Below are 19,209 nucleotides of genomic sequence, written 5' to 3' on the forward strand. Positions count from 1 at the left end.
CCGCCCCACGCTCCGCGCAGCCTCAGTTCCGCGCCGAGAGCTTCGGCGCGGTCCTGCGGTTTAAGTTTTATTCGCTGTCTCGTCTGAGGTGCTAGGATTGTCTACTCCAAAGCCTCAGCTACGGAGCCAGCAACCCAACGGACAGCTTAAAACCGCTTTAACGTGCTTTTTCTTGATAAACCGATTTTTATTTGTAAGCCAGAGTACACCCCAAGGAGACGGGCCACAGGTATTCATTCATTCATTCATTCTCATTCCTTCATTCAGGTAGTTTTAGGTGCTGAGGACACAGCAGTGAACAATATTGAGAAGGTCCCTGCCTTCAAGTACCTTCCTTCCTGGTAAGAGAGACAATATGGACTTAAGTTCAAAGAGTGCTGTTGTCAATACTACGGCCGGCAGGGATGGCTTGGGAACTTAACAACAGTGACAACAGTGCAGTCAGGAAAGGCTGTCTGAGGAAGGCCGCTGGAGCTACAAGGATGAGAAGCCACTGCTCTTCAGAAGCACTGGAGGAGGAAACTGTCCGGAAGGAAGATCAGGAAAAGCAAAGCCTCTGCGGCTGGAGGTTGTCTTATGGGAGGAATCAAAGATCAGAGAAGCTGACGCATGGGGAATGCAGTTGGAAGTTGGGGAGGTAGGCAGGCAAGGGTCAGATTCAGGAGGGCTTGTAGGGTCTGGAACGGAGTTTGGATTTCACTCTCTGGGAGTTTTCTCTCCCAAACCACTGAGTGGAGCATTGAGTAGGCAGACAAGTCCTGGCTAGGAGGTAGGCAAGAGTGGAAGACGCAGAAGGTAATGGATAATAAAATTAATAAACTCATGAGTAATTGCGGCCTGTGGGTTCCCTCCTTCTCCTTAGGATACGGCCCAAGAATGGCAGTGTGGCCTGTTAAAGAGTTATGGTGCTTCAGGCCTGAGTCAGCATCATGCATTAAAGAATTGATTCCTTTGTGTATAAAGATAAATCGCATAACGGTCTCACCAGCTCTAAGTGTCTGATGAAAGTGAGGTTAAGGTTATCCATCTTCATCTGAGCTTTTGTTTCTTTTTTTTTCTAAAAGATTTTCTTCTTCAAGTGTTGCTTTGTTTTTCCAATTTGTGTATCCTGAACCTTACCAAGCAAGACACCCCTCTCATTTTGGAAAACATCATGTGATTATTTTATGATTATAAAAGTTATGTTTGGTTATTGGGGAAATTTTGAAAAATACAGAAAAGGAGAAAATTTAAACCACCCGTTATTTTCACCATTCAGAAATAACCACTGTCCATGTTTTGGAGGAACCTCTAGTCCTGGAGTCCTTAACCTGGGCTTTGTGAGTGAAGAGAGGAGTTTCATCTTTACTTTCATTAACTTACAATTAAAATTCAACATTTCTTTTGATTATGATCGTAGGCAACAAACCAATTAGTATTAACAATACTTGTGATTTTTGGCAGTGATAGAAATCCCAGATATTTTCATTTCACAATAATTGTTACTTATCTCAAAAATGCCATTTCCACTTTACTTCAAAATTGCAGTAATTTGACCCACTACTAGATCTTGTTATCCAATGTGTCAAGAGACACATTACTATAACATTTTAAAAAATATTTTTAAAACTTTAATTTCGTTTTTAAAAATCCTATGTATTTTATTCCTTTTTAAACATGGTTGTAATAAGGGGTCCATTAGATTCACCAGCATTACAGAGGGTCCGTAGCATACAAAAAGGCTAAGAACCTGTGCAGACTCAGACGTTTCACAATATAGAGTCAGTGGGGAAGAAAAGACAACAAAATTACTTAATTTTTTTAATATTAAATTATTAGGGATAAATAGTATGGTAATATAATTCCAAAATCTTTATAACCACTTCGTTCTATCAGATCACAGCAGCATCATAACTCTGTTATGCAGTTAGGCACCTCAGTAGAAATAGAAACCTGTGTATTTGCCATTTACCTGGAAGCCACCTGGGATGTGAAGTGACAAGTTGTCTTGATCATGACCCTGTGAAAGTAGCAAGGGGTGATTCTTTAAGCTCTCAGTGTTGGACTTCAAAGTATTAACAAGCCTCCAAAGTTCAGTGGATTATATCAGCAAGGAAGGGCAGCTAATGAAAAGAACTTAGATTTAGCAGTTGGCAAGTTCCCCCTGGAGGTTTAATATCTTTTTGCAGGGTCCCTGAAGGAGTCTCACAACTAATTCCCTGGTAAATTCTGTTGTGGAGAGGCAGAGAAAGGAAGCATGAGAAACATGTATACTTGATATTTGTCAAGGGAGGCTAACTGCTATTTAAAAAAAATTTTAGTGGTTTAACACAATAAATGAGTATGTACTATCTGTCTACAATGCCATTTGGGTGCTTCTGGTCAGATGGCTGGTGATGTTTGCCCATTGGTGATTCAGAAACCAAGGCTCCTTCATCTAGTAGCTTCACCAACCCTAGGGCCTCCTTATGGTCCTCTCCGTTGGATCCTCTGCATCTGGCCAACAGATGAGGGGCAAGAATGGAGGATTATATGGCAGGATTTTATGGCCAACCTTTCCACCTACATTCCATTGGCCAGAACTCATTAACATACTTCTACTTAACTTCAAAGGAGGCTGGGAAAGAGGGCCTATCAGTAAGCTCCATGGGAAAGAGAAAAGATTTGATGAATGACTAGTCAGTCTTTGCAATACTTTCCAAAGAGTTCTGGCTACAAGTACCACAAATACATTTGAGTGAATTGAGGATTGTAGTGGCAGTACAGAGGATTAATCTGACTGACTTTTGATAAGATGAGTAATTATTTCTACTGGTGAAGTTATTCCTGGAACCTGAGTGTCTATGAATGTGCATTATAATAAAACAATCTAGCCCTGACTGGTGTGGCTCACTTGTTTGGGCATTATCCTGCAAAATGAAAGGTCTCCAGATCTGTTCCCAGTTAGGGCACATGCCTGGGTTATGGGTTCCATCCCTGGACTGGACTGGACTGGACTGGGCATGGACGAGAGGGAACCGGTCAATGTTTCTCTCTCACATCAATGTTTTTCTCACATCAATGTTTCCCTCTCTCTCTCCCTTCCCCTCTTTCTAAAAAATGAATACATAAAATTTTTTTTTAATTTTAAAAAAACCTTTTAATATTTGCTTACTCTCATGGATTGAAAGGTTCTAAGAATGCTGTTTTATACTGTAGTTTTTATTATATTTACTTTTTCATAATATAGAATTAATGATTGCTGCTACTGTGTTAACTGAGAGTAAGTCCCCTATTTAGGACCACTTACCAATTGGGGAGGAAAAGTAAAGACACAAATAAATATAAGGAAATCCCAAGTAGGCTTTTAAAAAAAGAAGTATTACTAAGTATATCTCAATTTTTAAAGAAGATTTTATCTATTTACTTTTAGAGAGAGCGGAAGGGAGGGAGGGAGAGAGAGAGGGAGAGAAACATCCATGTGTGAGATATGTCAATCAGTTGCCTCTCACACGCCCCCCACCAGCAACCTGGTCCACAACCCAGGCATGTGCCTTCTTGACCAGGAATCAAACCAGTGACCTTTCAGTTCATAGGTCAGCACCCAGTCCACTGAGCCACACCAGCCAGGGCTATATCTCAATTTTTTTAAAAAAAGCAAATGAAAAATAATTTAAAATCTGTTGCAATTTAGTGAAATTGATTAATAAAGTAATTTGCATAAATAAATATATAAAATATCTCAGGCATATAGAAGTAATTCAAATTTTAAAGGATAATAGTAACATCACAATCTACTTTTCACTCCTCTCTTGTGTAATAAGGTGAAACTAGTAATTTACCTCTGACTAAACCATGAGCAGTGGAAAAACACTGAAAGTGACATGCAGGATGAATTTAGATGGTCAATCTGGTGACTCCCAGTAAGCGCTCAAAAAGAGAAAAGGTTTTTACAATAGTCCAGGAGGTGCTGAGGTAGTCTGTGTCAGTACCAACTTCAGAAAACATAGGAAAGGGGGAAGAATTGGATGTGGTAATGGGCAAGAAGAAGGCACCAAAATAATCCCAAGGATCTGCACAAGTGTGACAGTAACAGTGACTGTGAATCCCTGGCCACACCCCTCCTCTTTCCTATAGTTCCCCACTCTGGAGAGCTTGTTAAAATTTAGGTGGCTGGTGCCCCACCCCCAGAGTAACTAAGTTTGGGGATAGGACCCAGTAATGCACATTTTTGACAAGTGTGCATATGTCGATGCTACTGGTCTGGGACCACACTTTCAGCACCATCGCCTTACAGCAGTGATTTTCAACCGTTTTCATCTCAAGGCATACATAAATTAATTACTGAAATTCTGTGGCACACACAGAAAATATTTTTTGCTGATCTGACAAAAAGTAGGTATATTTTAGATTGATTTACAAAAAAAGTCATAATAGTCATAATTACCTACCCTTTTTGCTCCAAAGTGACTTAAAAAAATCAAGTGCCTATACTTGTATGTAAGGATTTCTGGTACCAAGAGTTGAGCACTCAGACACAACCGTATTATGTGAGGTGACCAATAAGATGCAACTCTATTATACGACCTATATATTTATGGTTCAAGGCAGGGCATTCACACCAAGAGGGCTAGTGTTGTGTTGGCTGTTGTCATTTTTTAACTTGACAATCTAAGGGAAAAGAGGTCAGTGCCCCTGACTAAATAATTAGGTATTGCATGTTTTAAAAATCTTGCAGTACACAGGTTGAAAATTGCTGCCTTATAGTAATACCTCCTTATTTTGCTGACTTCAAGGACATTTCTTTGTTAAACCAGCAGGGGGAGACAGGTATAACATTTATCCTCTTAAAAATACCCTGCCTTACACTACTAAAGCTACTTGGAGTTATGACATTGCCATAGAGACTTCTGAAAAATTTTGGAAAGCAGCATGTAAGTTGGCACCAGCTGAAATATTTTTCAGGTTTTTACATAAAAATGTGTTTTGGTAGGACTAACACCCAGATTCCTACAAGCTGTAGTGTCATGGTTAAGAATTGGGAATCTGGATTCACAGAGCTCTGTACCTTCCCAGCTATGTGACTTTGGGAAAGTCACTTATCTTCTCTGATCCTGACTCCTTGTCTTTAAACTAGTCTGTATACTAGTCCCCACTTATCCCAAGGGATATGTTTTAAGACCCCTAGTGGGTGCATGAAACCAATGATAGTACTGAACCCTATATATACTGTGTTATTTTCCTATAAATACATACCTTTTACTTAAAGCAAGGACACTGTACAGCTCCTCTTGGGCATCACTGAATTACAGCATCATTACTCTCAAGCTTGAGGGCCAGTATTGAGTAAAATAAGGGTTACTTGAACACAAGCACTGTAATGATGCAATGTTGAGACAGTTGATCTGATAGCCAAGACAGCTACTAAGTGACTAATGGGTATCTTATGCAGCAGTGGATATGCGAGACAAAGGGGTGATTCACGTCCCAGGCAGGACAGAGCAGGGCGGTGGAGATTTCATCAACAACTCAGAAGACGTGCAATGTAAGATGTAGGAATTGCCTATTTCTTGAATTTTCCGTTTTGGACCATGGTTGACTGTGGTTGACTGAAATCTGGGAAAACAAAACCAGGATAAAGGGGTATGATCATACTCTATAGAATTGTTAGAAGGCTAAAAGTTCTTAGAACCATTGCTGGATACTATTATTAAAACATTATTAATACTCTAGTTAATTGTTACTTTGAGCTTTTTAGTCTCTCTAAAATTTACAAATAGTCCGGATATGTTGCTATGTTTGTTTTTTAATACCCAGTGCTCCCGTTATTCAGGTAAAAATTGAAAACGTCTAGCAAGTAATTGTTTTGTAAATCCTAATCTCCCCAACCTAAAATAGGTGGGATTTGATTAACATACCTGTCCCTGTCCAGGGAGCTCCAACCTAGCCTTGATCTCCTAGCCTTCAGTTCCCTAAGGTAAGTGCATTTCTTGGACCTTGAGCTCTGAGACGGAACGGGAGCAGATACAGCCGGCTTGGTTTGGGCAGGGCACTCTCGTAGGGTCGGGTCAGACCAGCCCAGTCAGCCCTTCCTCGATCGGCAAGAAACGGCCGCTCCCCGCTAAGGGACACACCTGTCCGTAACCACGCTCTTATGGCCAGACCCTGATATTGGCTTTAGGGCGTCAGCCCAAAAGGTCTAGTCCCTAGAGGGAAAGCCCGCTCCGTCGTGGGGTGACGTCAGTGAGGACGCGTCCGGCCCGAGGGGCAGTGGGCGGGGCCTGCGGGAAGGTGTGCGAGGGGCTGGTTGGGGGCACGGCCGGCGGGGCGGGGCCGTGACGTCTCGGGGTGGTGCTGTTCCGCTCGCGCACGGGTAGGTAAGCGCAGCTGCGGGCGGCGGCGACGCTCACTTAAGGCTGCGAGCCGCACTGAGCAGCCTGTCGCTTTGCAACATCCCGCGGTGCTCACGATGTCCCTAAGAAGCAGCCTCTCGCGTCTCCGGACGCAAGTGCATTTCGTCCTGAAAAGGTCCGTCCACTCCGTGGCTGTGATTGGAGCCCCATTCTCACAGGGGCAGGTGAGAACCAGGACCTGGCGCCGCGGGGCAGGATCTCCGCCCTCCCCAGAACCAGGGAAAACGGGGATGGGGGGGCGAAGTAGCGAGGAGAGGATGGGGAGAAACGTAGTGAGGACGTCCTGGCGGGTTCCCGCGATTGGACATCGGGAGAGCACGTGGGATTTTCTCCGGTAGAAAATGGGGAAGGAGGGAGGGGATGGAGGGTACCCTTTGTGCGGTGCGGACGGGGTGCTACGAGCTGGCGGGTTTCTGCGGCCTCCGGGGCGGGGCGAGAAAGTGGTGGGTCCCGCTTGGGGTGATGGAGGAGAGAGGGAAGGAGGGACAGGATTCCACGGAGGGGCTAAGGAGGAGAAACCGGCATGAATCCTCGGTGGAAATAGAGGGAGCGGAGGTTAAAAAGAGCGTTCTAAGAACTCGGGATCCATTCTCAGAGCTTTAACTGGAAAGGAAATTGGCGCTGGCTGCTCTAGCGGCGGGAGGGGCTGTTCAATGAAAGAAACCCGCGGTCGTGGAGAGCTCACTGCTAGAGAAGTCCACGATCTGGCCCCCGCCTGCCGCACGCACCCAACAGCCAGAGATCCTCACCTGGCTCAGCCTGTGTTGGCCTCCGCTTGCCCTTCACACATAGGGCTTGGAAGGTTAATCTGATTCCAGTGATTGTTGTTTTCCCCTCCGTCCCTGCAAGTGTTGGAAATAACCAGACCTCAGGTGAAAATAATGATAATGCCAGGTTTTCCAGAGGGCTCTATTGGGAACTAAGTACAGTAGTCCTCCCTCGGTTTCGCCTTTCAATATTTGTTATCCATGATCACCGCGGTCTGAAAATATTAAATAGAAAAGCCTATGACGGGGACCAGAGGGAGGGGGCGGGGACCAGATAAAGAACAAGTATAAATGACCCGTGGCCAGGGACAACAGGGTGGGGATTGACTGTGGGAGGGGCGTGGCAGGGGAGAGCGAGGGGGGGAAATTCAGACAACTGAGAGAAAACAATAAAATTAAAATAAAAAGGAAAAGTCCAAAAATACACAATTCGCAAATTTAAAATCACACGCTGTTGTGAGCAGCACGATGAAGTCTCTAGCAGTCATTCTCTGTCCTAGCGGAGACCAGAATCATCCCTTTGTCCACTGTGCGCGCTGCGGGCACCACCCACTGCTTAGTCACTTAGCCCTCTTAGTTATAAGATTGACTGTTGAGATATCACAGTGCGAGCTAAGCGGATGGTTCTATTTTATTATTAGTTATTGTTGTTCCTCTCTTACTGTGCCTAATTTGTAAATTAAACTTTTTCACAGGGTCTGGTACCATCTGCCATTTCCGGCATCCATGGGGTGTCTTGGAATGCATTTCTTGTGGATAAGGGGGGATTGCCGTATAGCATAGCAGATTTCTGTATTTTTGTGAACTGTAGTCTTATTTCAATCATCTTCCCTCACATCTCATTGTATAATTTGTGTGACAGAAAAGAAAAGGAGTAGAACATGGCCCTGCTGCCATAAGAGAAGCTGGCTTGATGAAAAGGCTCTCCAACCTGGGTAAGTGGGGGAATCTGAGGTTCTGTGCGGGGTGGTGACAGACTGGTTCAGAGTCTTCTCTGTCACATCCAGGGACTGCACACTCTCAGCTGTGCATGGCCTTGAGAAGTGTCTCTCATCTTCCCTTGAATTCCCTCTGCAGCTTAAGATCTATCAGAGACTTCAGGCCAAGTCCTGTTGCAATAAAGAGAGTGTTTGGAAGGTATGGAGGGAGAGAGGCAGGGCCTGGAACGGGCTGTCGATGACTGCACAGTGGTGCTAAGAATGTTAGCTTCCCCTCTAACTGCACGGTCCACCTTCCCCCTGAAATTCTGCCTCTACTAACTCAATCATGAGGTGCTCATTACCCATCAGTCTAGACAGTTTCCCCCTTCAAATCATTCCTCTCTTCCCTAGGATTGATAGCTTTATATTGCTATAAGAGCTTTAGATTAATGTTTTCCAAATTTCCCTGATTATGAAAACCACTTGCACTACTTGTTAAAAATACTGATTCCTAGGCTTCTCCATGGAAGATTCTGGTTCATTGGCACCAAGGCAGGACCCAGACAAGTGCCTTTTCACAAACACCCCAGGTAATCAGAAGTAAAGTTGCAGCCTTGTAATTAGGATGGTACTCTAAATTTACAGAAGCAGAAGTCAGTGGGACCCAAAGACATATGCCATTTATGTAGTAATGGAGAGCCCTTCTTTTAGTAGTAGGGCACCAAATTCTATCACCTTTATGGTAGGAAGCTTCTTCCTTATATCTAACCCAAGTTTTAGGGGCCATTTCCTCCACTCGGGTTAGGACTATTCACATATCTTTTCTGGAGCTTTTGTGGAGCAACAGGCATGCTGCAGGAGGCTGCAGACGCTGGAGACAGTAATACAGAATCTATTGTATTGGGTTGAATGCTCAAAACTTTTCTTGTTAAATAATTGCAGTTCTTTCTTAACTACTTTAATTACTCTCCAAGTTCACTACCAAATATGAAAGACAAATTGTTAAGATTTAGTCTTAATATGTCACTCATTACCTAATGGAGAAGGTTTTTATTCCCGCTTATAAATGAGGGTACTGCCCCTTTAAATCAGTTATACACACCCTGCCTTTTTAAAAGCATTATTTTACACGGGAGACAGCCATCTCTGGTAATCACTGTTTTTTAATACTGGATAGACCTATACAGCCCATCTGATGAACTGGGTCTACCATTGTTCAAACTGCCTGCTCATTGCTGGATGCTGCCTTCAAAGTCTCCTGATAAGAATCATTTTCAGCCTGTCACACAGGAGACTGTACTCAGCTAAGGCTGCTGAATGAGGGGGAGGGGCTCATTTGTAGCCGCCTGTCCTGCTGGAACTTTGTAGACCTTCCTTCCTGTCCCAGCTCAAGGTGCTTTTCCACTCCAGCCTCGGGCAGCCATTCTCCCTTAAATACTGTAGTACTTCCTCTGTAAATGCTCAACCTAAAATGATGGTGAAGCTTCAGTTTATTTGATTTTCCCTTTCATTAAATAAATATTTTTAGTTTTATAACTTATATTCTTACCCTGTAGCTGATTGGTAGCCCAATCGGTAGCCAGATTGCTGGTGAGCAGTCTGAAATAGAATCTCACTGCATATTAATACGATTGTGGCACTCAGCAGATTTCCAGCGTGTGGCTGGGCTGATCTCCAGGAACATGTTAGAGAAAAGCACTGCGAGGAGCTTCAGTGCCCTGTTCTGAGACACCAGTAGTACCAGGATAACTTAATTCCTTCGAGCACTTCCAAACAAGCAGCATAAGTCAAATTTTGAGAAAGAGAAGACCCAGGGAGCGGTAACTTTCTCAAATCCCTTTGTCCCTTGCCTTCTGTGCTCGTGTCACAGGCTGTCAATGTTGCCATGGCACCAAACTTCCTGTTTTCTCAAATGAATGTATTTGACCTGGTCTTTGGGTTTAGCAGGACACTCAGTGGTTCCTCGCTCAGGTAAGCACTTAACTTTAATATAATAAAGAGAACCTGGGAGAAATAAAGAGGCAATTGCTCTGGCGAGGCTCAGATGCACTGCCTCTGCTCCTGATTCCCGTGAGCTCTGACGGCCGTGGTCATTTGCCCTTTTTCCTTCTGTGGGGAAATGTAGCTGTGAACTCAGATTGGCTGTTTGAGGTCTGTCTCATTGTAGTTGTGGTAATTTGGCCTTGCCGTGGTACTTCAAAGAGGTGACAGCCTCTGGCACAACTATCTAAATTCCTGTGCCACTGTGACCAGGCCAAGAGTCCTGGAGTTTAGGAAGCCATTTGAGAGCTATCCTAACCTTTTTGGGACATTTATTTCCACTTATTTGTCCCAATGTGGGACATTTATTCTTTCTGTTCCATTGGTGCTCCATCAAAGGAACAGGGATCTCTTTGGTGAAGAATCTGATCTGCTTCAGCAAGAATTGATAAGAGGGCCTGAGAGAGTTGTTTAAGCATAAGGATCTGACTTTATGAGAGCTGTTTATCTGGAGCAGATCAATATGTGAGATCAGGGATCTGTGTTTGCTTTCAGTGGCTGGTCGAGAATGTCAGCAATCACAAGTTCAGCTGAACAACAGTGATGCTGCAGCCTGGTTCCCGTAGGGCCATTCCACTGAGGCCAACTTGAGCAAGCTCACTGATTTATCAGATGTTATGTTACTGGACATCTCTATTGCACGACTGACCGCTTTGTTCTTGAAATACTCTGTTAGCCAAGAATCTACTCTCCCCTGAGACTCCCCTCTCTGGTCCTGCCTGGAGTCTTTTGTGGGATCCTCTTCCTCTTCCCAACCCTCTAATGTGGATGGATCTCTTTTACATGCATCCATGCTTCTCAATTTTGTCACATGCCATCTAATTCGCCATATTATTTATTTGGTGTTTTTTAAATTGGTTTTAAAGTTTCATACTTTTTTATTAAACTTACTGGGTTAGCATTAGTTAGTAATATTACATAAGTTTCAGGGATACAGTTCTGTGATATGACATCCGTATATTGCATTGCAGGCTCACCACCCGAACTCTAGTCTTCTTCCACCACCGTACATTTGACCCCCTTTACTCTCTTCATCCTCCCCTCATCCCCCTCCCCTCTGGTAACTACCATACTGTTGTGTGTGCCTATGGGTTTGATCGTTTCTTTTGTTCATTTGTTGCTTTCTGTCTTATATTCCATATGTGAGTGAAGTTATATTGTTCTTGTCCTTTTCCAACTGACTTATTTCACTTAGCATGATACTCTCAAGATCCATCCATGTTGCCACAGATAGCAATATTTCATCATTTCTTATGGCTGAGTAATATTGCTACACACACACACACACACACACACACACACAATCTCCTTTATCCAGTCATCCATTGAAGGATACTTAGGCTGTTTCTATATCTTAGCCTGACTAATATTGCAGTGAAAATAAGGGTACATATAACTTTACACGTAAGTATTTTCAAATTTTTGAGGTAGATACCCAGGAGAGAGATTGCTGGGTCATATGGTAGCTTTATTCTTAATTTTTTTGTGAAAAACCTCCATGCTGTTTTCCACAGCAGCTATACCAGTTTACATTCCCACCAGCAGTGTTCAAGGGTTCCCTTTTTACACATCCTCTCCAACACTTATTTCTTACCTTATTGATAGTAGCCATTCTAATAGGTGTGAAGTGTTATCTCAATGTGGTTTTGATTCTCATTTCCCTTATAGCTAGTGAGTTTGATATCTTTTCATCTATCTATCGGCCATCTGTATGTCTTTTGGGGAAAAAAGTCTATTCAGGTCCCCTACCCATTTTTTAATTGGATTGTTTATTTTGTTGTTGTTCAGTTGTATGATTTCTTTGTATATTTTGGGTATTAGCCCCTTATTAGAGGTATTATTTGCAAATATCTTCTCCCATTCAGTTGTTTGCTCTTTTATTTTGTTGATGGTTTCTTTTGCTGTGCAGCAGCTTTTTAGTTTGAAGTGGTCCCCTTCATTTATTTTTGCTTTTACTTCCCTTGCTCTTGGGATCAATGTCATAAAAACCCCTCTGAGACCAAGGTCCATAAGTTTGCCTTTTTTCTATGTATTTTATTGTGTCATATCTTGTATTCAAGTCTTTTATCCATTTTGAGTTTAATCTTTCTGTACATTGTCAGATAACAGTCTAACTTCATTGTTTGGCTTGTAACTTTCCAACATTCCCAACACCATTGACTGAAGAGGCTTTCCTTTTGCCATTGTATGTTTTTGGCTCCTTTGTCAAAAAGTAGTTGCCCGTATATGTGTGGGTTTATTTCTGGGCTGTTAATTCTATTCTATTGGTCTATATGTTTAGTTTTCTGCCAATACCATACTGTTTTGTTTATTATAGCTTTGCTGTATAATCAGAAGTCAGGGAGTGTGACAACTCCAGCTTTGTTCTTTTTTCTCAGGATTGCTTTGGCTATTTGGTATCTTTTGTGATTCCATACAAATTTGAAAAATTCTTTGTTCTATTTCTTTGAAAAATGCCATTGGAATCTCGGTGGGGATTACATAAATTCTGCATATTGCTTCAGGTAATATGGCCATTTTAACTATGTTAATTCTTCCAGTTCATGAACAGGGAATATCTTTCCATTTCTTTGTCTTCTTCAATTTCTTTCAACAGTGTCTTGTAGTTCTCAGTGAATAGGTCCTTCATTTCCTTTGTAAAGTTTATTCCTAGGTATTTTACTCTTTTTCTTGCTGTTGCAAATGTGATTGTTCTCATTTCTTTCTCCAGTATTTCATTGTCAATATATAGGAACACAACAGATTTTTGGTTATTGATATTGTATCCTTAGCTTCATTATATTTGTCTATGTTTAATAGTCTCTTGGGTGTGGTCCTTCTCTGTATAGAATCTTGTCATCTGAAAATAATGACAGTTTTACTTGTTCATTCACAGTTTGGATCCCTTTTATTTCTTTCAAATGCTTGATTGCTCTGGCCAGAACTTCCAGTGCTATGTTGAATAATAGTGGTGTGAGTGGGCATCTTTGCCTTTTCCTGATCTTAGAGGAAAAGCTTTCAGTTTTTCGTCATTGAGTATATTAACTGAGGGTATGTCATATGTGGCCTTTATTATAGTCACATTCTTTCCTTCTATACCCATTTTATTGAGTGTTTTAATCATAAAGGAGTGTTATGTCTTGTCAGATGCTTTTTTGTGCATCTGTTGATGTGGGGGAGCTTTGTCCAGCAGAGCTCCCCTGGGCTGCTATGGATGAGAATAAGTCTACCAAGACATGATCCGCTTGGGGAGGAAAGGTGGCCAATCTCTCAGAGGAGAAGGGCCTTGAGCCTGTTCCTCAATGGGCTTTTATTGAGTTTAACAGGGCGCATATGTAAAGCTCATCCATCATTGTCAGGCAGTAATGATCAAACAATAGATAACATTCAGAGAACTATGAGGGCTTATTGTGAGTCAGGATCAGGTAGCCAAAGGGCCATAAAACTTTGGAAAACAAACTCATTTTATGCTTGGGCCCTTATCATTTAAATTGAGGGTATTCTTAGCAAAGCAGTTTTCACAGGATTTTATGCATTCTTTCTTAGGCCTGATTGCCCCTCCCTGCACCACAGTTGAAACTGCCCAGCCCAGTACAGGGCTGCACCTGCCTCCAACATTGTTTTAGACTTAAGTCAGGTGGGGGAAGTAAGATGGCAAAGAGATAGAAGACTTCTTACAAATAGAATGAGGACTCAGGCTATGACAAAGCTGAGGGATGAGGGTCCGTCACCCCTTTTCTATAGTCCCCTAAGTCCTTCCCTAATGGCCCCTTCGTGACCATGCCTATATTAGGTTGTCCCTCCCTTGAGGAATCTTACCAGTCACTGGCTAACCAGTCATCCACCTGGGCCAATCAGGGTGAAGTAAAGGGGGCAGAGACTGCACCCCTGCTAGGAGGATAAGCTTTGTCTCCTTAGCAGCTTATGGTCCCAAGGTCTTTTTACTTAGCCTTAGCCATGGAGGGTTATAGCTTCTGAAACCAGGCAGGGCAGTTCACAACATGTTGGTAAGATCATATTAGTTTTATCTTTTATTTTGTTAATGTGGCATATCACATTAACTGACTGTCATATGTTGAATCATCCTTGAATCCCTGGGAGGAACCCCACTTAATCATGAAGTATTTTTTTTTAATGTATTATATTTGATTTGCTAGTATTTTGTTGAAGATTTTTGCATCTATGTTCATCAGATATTGGTCTGTAATTTTCTTTTTTAGCGGGGGTACCAAATTACTTTATTTGAAGGAATGGCACAAATGAAGGACATAAGTGTATGATTTGGTACAAGTTATAGAAAAGGTAAAGGTAACTCCAACATGAACGTACTGCTTTGGTGACCAGGGAAGTCACCCCCATGGCCGTGGGAAGGCAGCCTAAGGCTTAGCTCTCTTAACTCTCTCCCAGAGTGTGCTTGTCAAAGAGACCCTCTGCCATGCCAGACTCAGGGGTCCCTAACCTGCATAGGTTGGTTACATGGTCACCCAGTTCTTTGATGCATTTCACCTGCTCATCCAGGTAGTAGGTCTCAATGAAGTCACACAAATGAGGGTCATTTTTTTTTCCAGTGGCCAGTTTGTGCAAGTCCAGTAGTGACTGATTCACACTTTTTCCCAAGTGTAATGCACACTCCCTTGCATTCAGCCCATTCTCCCAGTCATCACGGTCTGTTGTCTTGATATTCCAAAGGAAGATTTGGCCACCTCACTGGTTCTGCAGCTTCATCAGTTTCTCAGCATGTTCCCTCTCCTCCTGAAACTGGTGAAGAAAGAACTTGGCAAAGTTCTTCAAAGCCCCACCATCACAGTCAGAGTGGTAAGACATGGACAGGCAGATGTAGGAAGCTTGGAGCTCTAGGTTGATCTGGCGGTTGATGGCAGCCTCCGAGTCCTGGTGGTAGCTCCAGCACACCTGAAAGGTGGATGTGGTTGTCATGATAGGTGGCTGAGGACAGGTAGCTTCATGGCACTGAAGTGGTGGCAGGGACCTTGCGACGGTCTGAGGGCTCTGTGAGGAGGCGGCAGAAGGATGGATCTGGGCAGCTGACTGGGATGCAGGGTTGAGTGCCGGGCTCCATTCAAGCACTATGGAAGCAGAAAACCATGACAATCCTTGGCAAAGACTGTGGTCTGTAATTTTCTTTTTGTGTTTTGTACTTGCCTGGTTTTGGTATCAACATAATGTTGGCCTCATAAAAAAATGAAGTAGTCCCTCTTCTTCAACTTTTTGGAAGAGTATGTGTTGGAGGCTATTTGATAACTGAACCAGCTGAAAGAACCTTGAGGGCAGAGGAAGTTTCCTCTGCCCCCACAGTTGGCATCAATAGGACACCTCACTGGCTGGGCACTGCTGATGCTGAAGCTCCTGCAGTAGGAAGGTCCTGGGACCTCTAGAGTGAGCAGGCGAAGGCGGGAATTCTTTCCTAGCACACTCCCGGATCTCTAGCTGCAGAGTCTGGTCATGTATTCTTCCACTATAGTTAGATTAGCTGGAGAAAATTGAGAGTCATATCCTGTCTAATTTGCCATATTTATTTTGGTTTTTATTTTTTAACTGGGTCTAAAGCTTCATACTTTAAAATGTGATATGCCTCATTCTGGCTGGAATGGTTCAGTTGGTTGGGCATCATCTTGTAAAGCAAAAGGTCACTGTTTTGATTCCTGGTCAGGGCACATGCCTGGGTGGTGGGCCTGGTCCCGGGATGGGACGTGTGCCAGAGGCGATCACCAATCAGTGTTTCTCTCTCACATCAGTGCTCTCTCCCTCTCTTTCTCCCTGCCTTCCCCTCTAAATAAATAAATAAGTAAATAAATAAATAAATAAAATCTTTAAAATTAAAATTTAAAAATGTAACCTGCTCCTTCAATAAACAGTGAAATCTCAGGCTTGTGTTAGATACATTTTTCTGATACCTTTTCATTTTAATAGTTTTATATTTTTTATTGATTGATTTGAGAGAGAGAAGTGGGGAGAGAGAGAGAAGCATCAACTTACTGTTTCACTTATTTATGCGCTCATTGGTTGATTCTTGTATGCCCTCTGACCAGGGGTTGAACCTGCAACCATGGTGTGTTGAGATGACACTGTAACCACCTGAAGTACCCTGCCAGGGCTAGTTTTACATTTTGATGTTTGTCCTTCAACCACTAATGGTATGTGTTCCACACTTAACAACCAGTAGAATAGGTCCTCCATAATTTGACCTTCATCTGCCTCTTTAGACTTCTTCCTATCCACATTTCACCTTGTTGCAGCTAGGGTTGTGGGTACTTCACCTCAGCTCCACCAACAGAAGCACCTATCCTAAACTTTGATTTGAAATTCAAGAAAGGGCAGAGGCAAAGAACTCATTTTGTGATGGGCAGGGACGGCAGCAGTTGAGCAGTAGCTTCTGTCCAGTGTCAGCGGGGTCAGCCATCTGGGCTGCCAGTGCCTTTCCCTAGGAGTGGAAGTGGGAGCAGCAATAACACCTTCACTGTACCATCGTCCTGCAGGGTGACTGTCGGGGCCACTATTTCTGGCAGTGTGGCCTTTAAACCAGGCTCTGGGAATTGGACAAGTTGAACAGACTGCTTTCCTGTTGTCTGAATTGATGATAAAACAGTTTACAAATTCCAATGAGAAATAAAATTTTAGACTGGAATTCTCCAAGCCCTCTCTCCCAGTCTTTGCTATAAATTCTTGTTCTTCTGTTTGCTTTTTTCCGTAGTATGTTACACAATATTCTCAAAAGTTAATATAACTCATTAGGTTATATAGTTAGTTTGTCCTTTAGTTAATTTAGGATGTTTTAGTCCCTTTGGAATTTAACAATTGCCTAATTGCCTGTTCTCTTGGTGCTTTGATTCTTGAACCATCATGTCCCTTAATATGACTTCTGAAAACAACAGCCTAAAGTTTAGTGCAAGTTCCAGGCCTCCCTGATTGCAGTAGACAGACCTACCTTCATGTATTACTGTGCATTATTTTAAGTGTTCTATATTTTAAGCATGGTGGCAGTTACAGGAATATATATATATGTGTGTGTCAAACTCATTGAATTTAAAATGTGAATTAATGTAAATATGCATCAAACTATTTAAACATCCTTTTCAGGTTTATTTTCCCTTGGAGCAGCTTTTCATCACTAAAAACTGTAACATGTTCCTTCATTCACTGATTTGTATATTCAAGAAACTTGAGCACTACTAATTTCTAGGAACTGAGAACACAGTAGTGAACAGAACAAATTCCTGTTATCATAGAAGTCTCATTCTAACAAGGAGTGATTTGAAACAGACGTAAGTAAAACATACAGGAATCAGATGGTAATGGATGCTATGGAGTAAATGAGAGTAAGGGATGGGAGGAAAGCAAGTATTGGGGAGAAGGTAAGCAGTGTATATGTGGGTCAGGAGGCCTCCCCAAGGAGCTGTCATGTGAGCAGATCCCTGGGAGGTGAGGAAAGGAGCCGTGCGCATATTTGGGAGAGAGACATTTTGGTCAGAGGAAACAGTAAATGCAAAGACTCTGAGATAACCAACTGTACCTGGAGTGTTCCAGGAACAAAAAGCTGTCACGAGCTCTGGCTAGTGGTCGCCTTGGGGCAGGGAGGGCCTTCTGCCCTTTTATCTTTGGTTTTGCAAGAAAAGCCAGAAGTCCGGAGTTTTGTTGGAGATTTGAGTTGTTTTTTAAAAAAGTAATATATCCATACAATGGACTATTATCGAGCCATAAAAATGAACGAATTGTTAACTCATGCAATATCACGGCTGTACCTTGAGAAAGCATTATACTAAGTGAAGGAAGACAGACACAAGAGGCCATGTATTGTATGATCCCATCACATGAAATGTCCAGAATAGGCAGATCCACAGAAGTAGACAGTGGATTAGTGGTTTCCAGGTGCTGTGGGGAGAGGGGAATGGGGAGTGACTGCTCATGAGTACTGGTTTCTTTCTGGAGTGTGATGAAGCTGACCTGGAATGGAATTAGTAATGTGCTAATGCCTTAGCAAAAGCATACATCCCTGATGATGTGCCTGACTATAGGCAAGTCCATTGTAGATATTACTGGGATTTGGCAAATTTCAATATAGCTATATTGTTCCTGCTTATAAGAGCAACAAATAATTTAACTTACATCTTTTATTTCAAAGTTGTTTGATATCTAACATAGACACTGTGCTAGGCTCTTGCTATTGTATCATTCTTAATCTGTTAAAATAAAATTATGATACCTATAGGTGGCTAGCATCAAAAAACAGTGTGTCGGTGAGGATGTGGAGTTATGGGAACCCTTGTGCACTTGGTGGGAGTGTAAAGTGGTACAAGCACCGTGGAAAACAGTATGGTGCTTCCTCAAGAAATGAAAAATAAAGCCCAGCAATCCCATTCTGGGCATATATCCAAACATTGAAAGCAGGGTCTTGAAGTGAGAGCTGCCTTGGCCTTTTAGAATGAAAGTCACAGAGGCAGACCGAGTGAGCAAACTGGGCCAAATGGAGGCAGGAAACAAGTTAAAGAGGCAAAAGAAGGGCCCTTGGAGACAGGTCCAGGGGATTATCCTGGGACGAGCTGCCGCTGCCTGCTGCTCCCCTGGTTGCAAGTCTCATGGGGACCCTTAGAGCTTAGCAGAAAGAAAGTAAAGACACATGTCTGAAGGCACAAGTGTGCTCTAGAGAGAGAAAGAGGGCACACATGTGCAGTGGGTCCTTTGTCTTAGAGTTTTTTTCTGTTTTCTAAAGGCAAGAATTTTAGGGGAGGTCTTGGGAGGATCTCAATAGAATATTCATCACCTTTCCAGGTATGTCCTTTAATACACTGATTCATCAAAATGAGCATATAGGTTCAGGGTCATGATCTCTACTGACTGGTTGGTGCTAGGGTAGGGAGTCATTGGTCATTGCATCTGGTTCTAATGCCAGCCATGATGTTGCTTCATCTGGTTTTGCTGCTTTCCTGGGCCTGGAGCTGAAACACAACTGGGTCTAGATGGTCAACAGACCTGATCCCTTATCCCTAAGATTATATGGTGCTGGTCAGAAAGTCAGTGTCCCGAGGGCTTAATGATTAAGGGAGAAGTAGGAGGGTGAGTCAGGGTGCTGGTTGAGGCCAGTTTGAATCAGCCATCTGTCCCGGTTTCCCCATTCCA

The 19,209-nt window shown here is 42.8% G+C and overlaps 1 protein-coding gene and 1 pseudogene across 3 annotated transcripts in view; one reads left to right on the top strand and one right to left on the bottom strand.

Annotated features, from left to right (window-relative positions):
• Positions 1–6,307: 6,307 nt before the first annotated feature.
• The window catches only part of ARG2 (arginase 2), a 38,910-nt gene continuing 26,008 nt past the window's right edge, over positions 6,308–19,209 (top strand). Inside the window, exons 1-2 of one of the 3 annotated variants that reach the window (XM_036011198.1) lie at positions 6,308–6,535; positions 8,001–8,073. In XM_036011198.1, coding sequence (XP_035867091.1) covers positions 6,428–6,535; positions 8,001–8,073 — 181 coding nt within the window. In that variant the 5' untranslated portion in view covers positions 6,308–6,427. Of the gene's footprint in view, positions 6,536–6,697; positions 6,815–8,000; positions 8,074–19,209 lie in introns of those variants that run through there. The other 2 variants (XM_028507289.2, XM_036011192.1) reach the window with 2 other exon arrangements.
• LOC114492770 lies at positions 14,297–15,027 on the bottom strand (annotated as a pseudogene).

This window comes from Phyllostomus discolor, chromosome 1 (assembly GCF_004126475.2).
Source record: "Phyllostomus discolor isolate MPI-MPIP mPhyDis1 chromosome 1, mPhyDis1.pri.v3, whole genome shotgun sequence".
In the NCBI taxonomy this organism is placed as follows: domain Eukaryota; kingdom Metazoa; phylum Chordata; class Mammalia; order Chiroptera; family Phyllostomidae; genus Phyllostomus; species Phyllostomus discolor.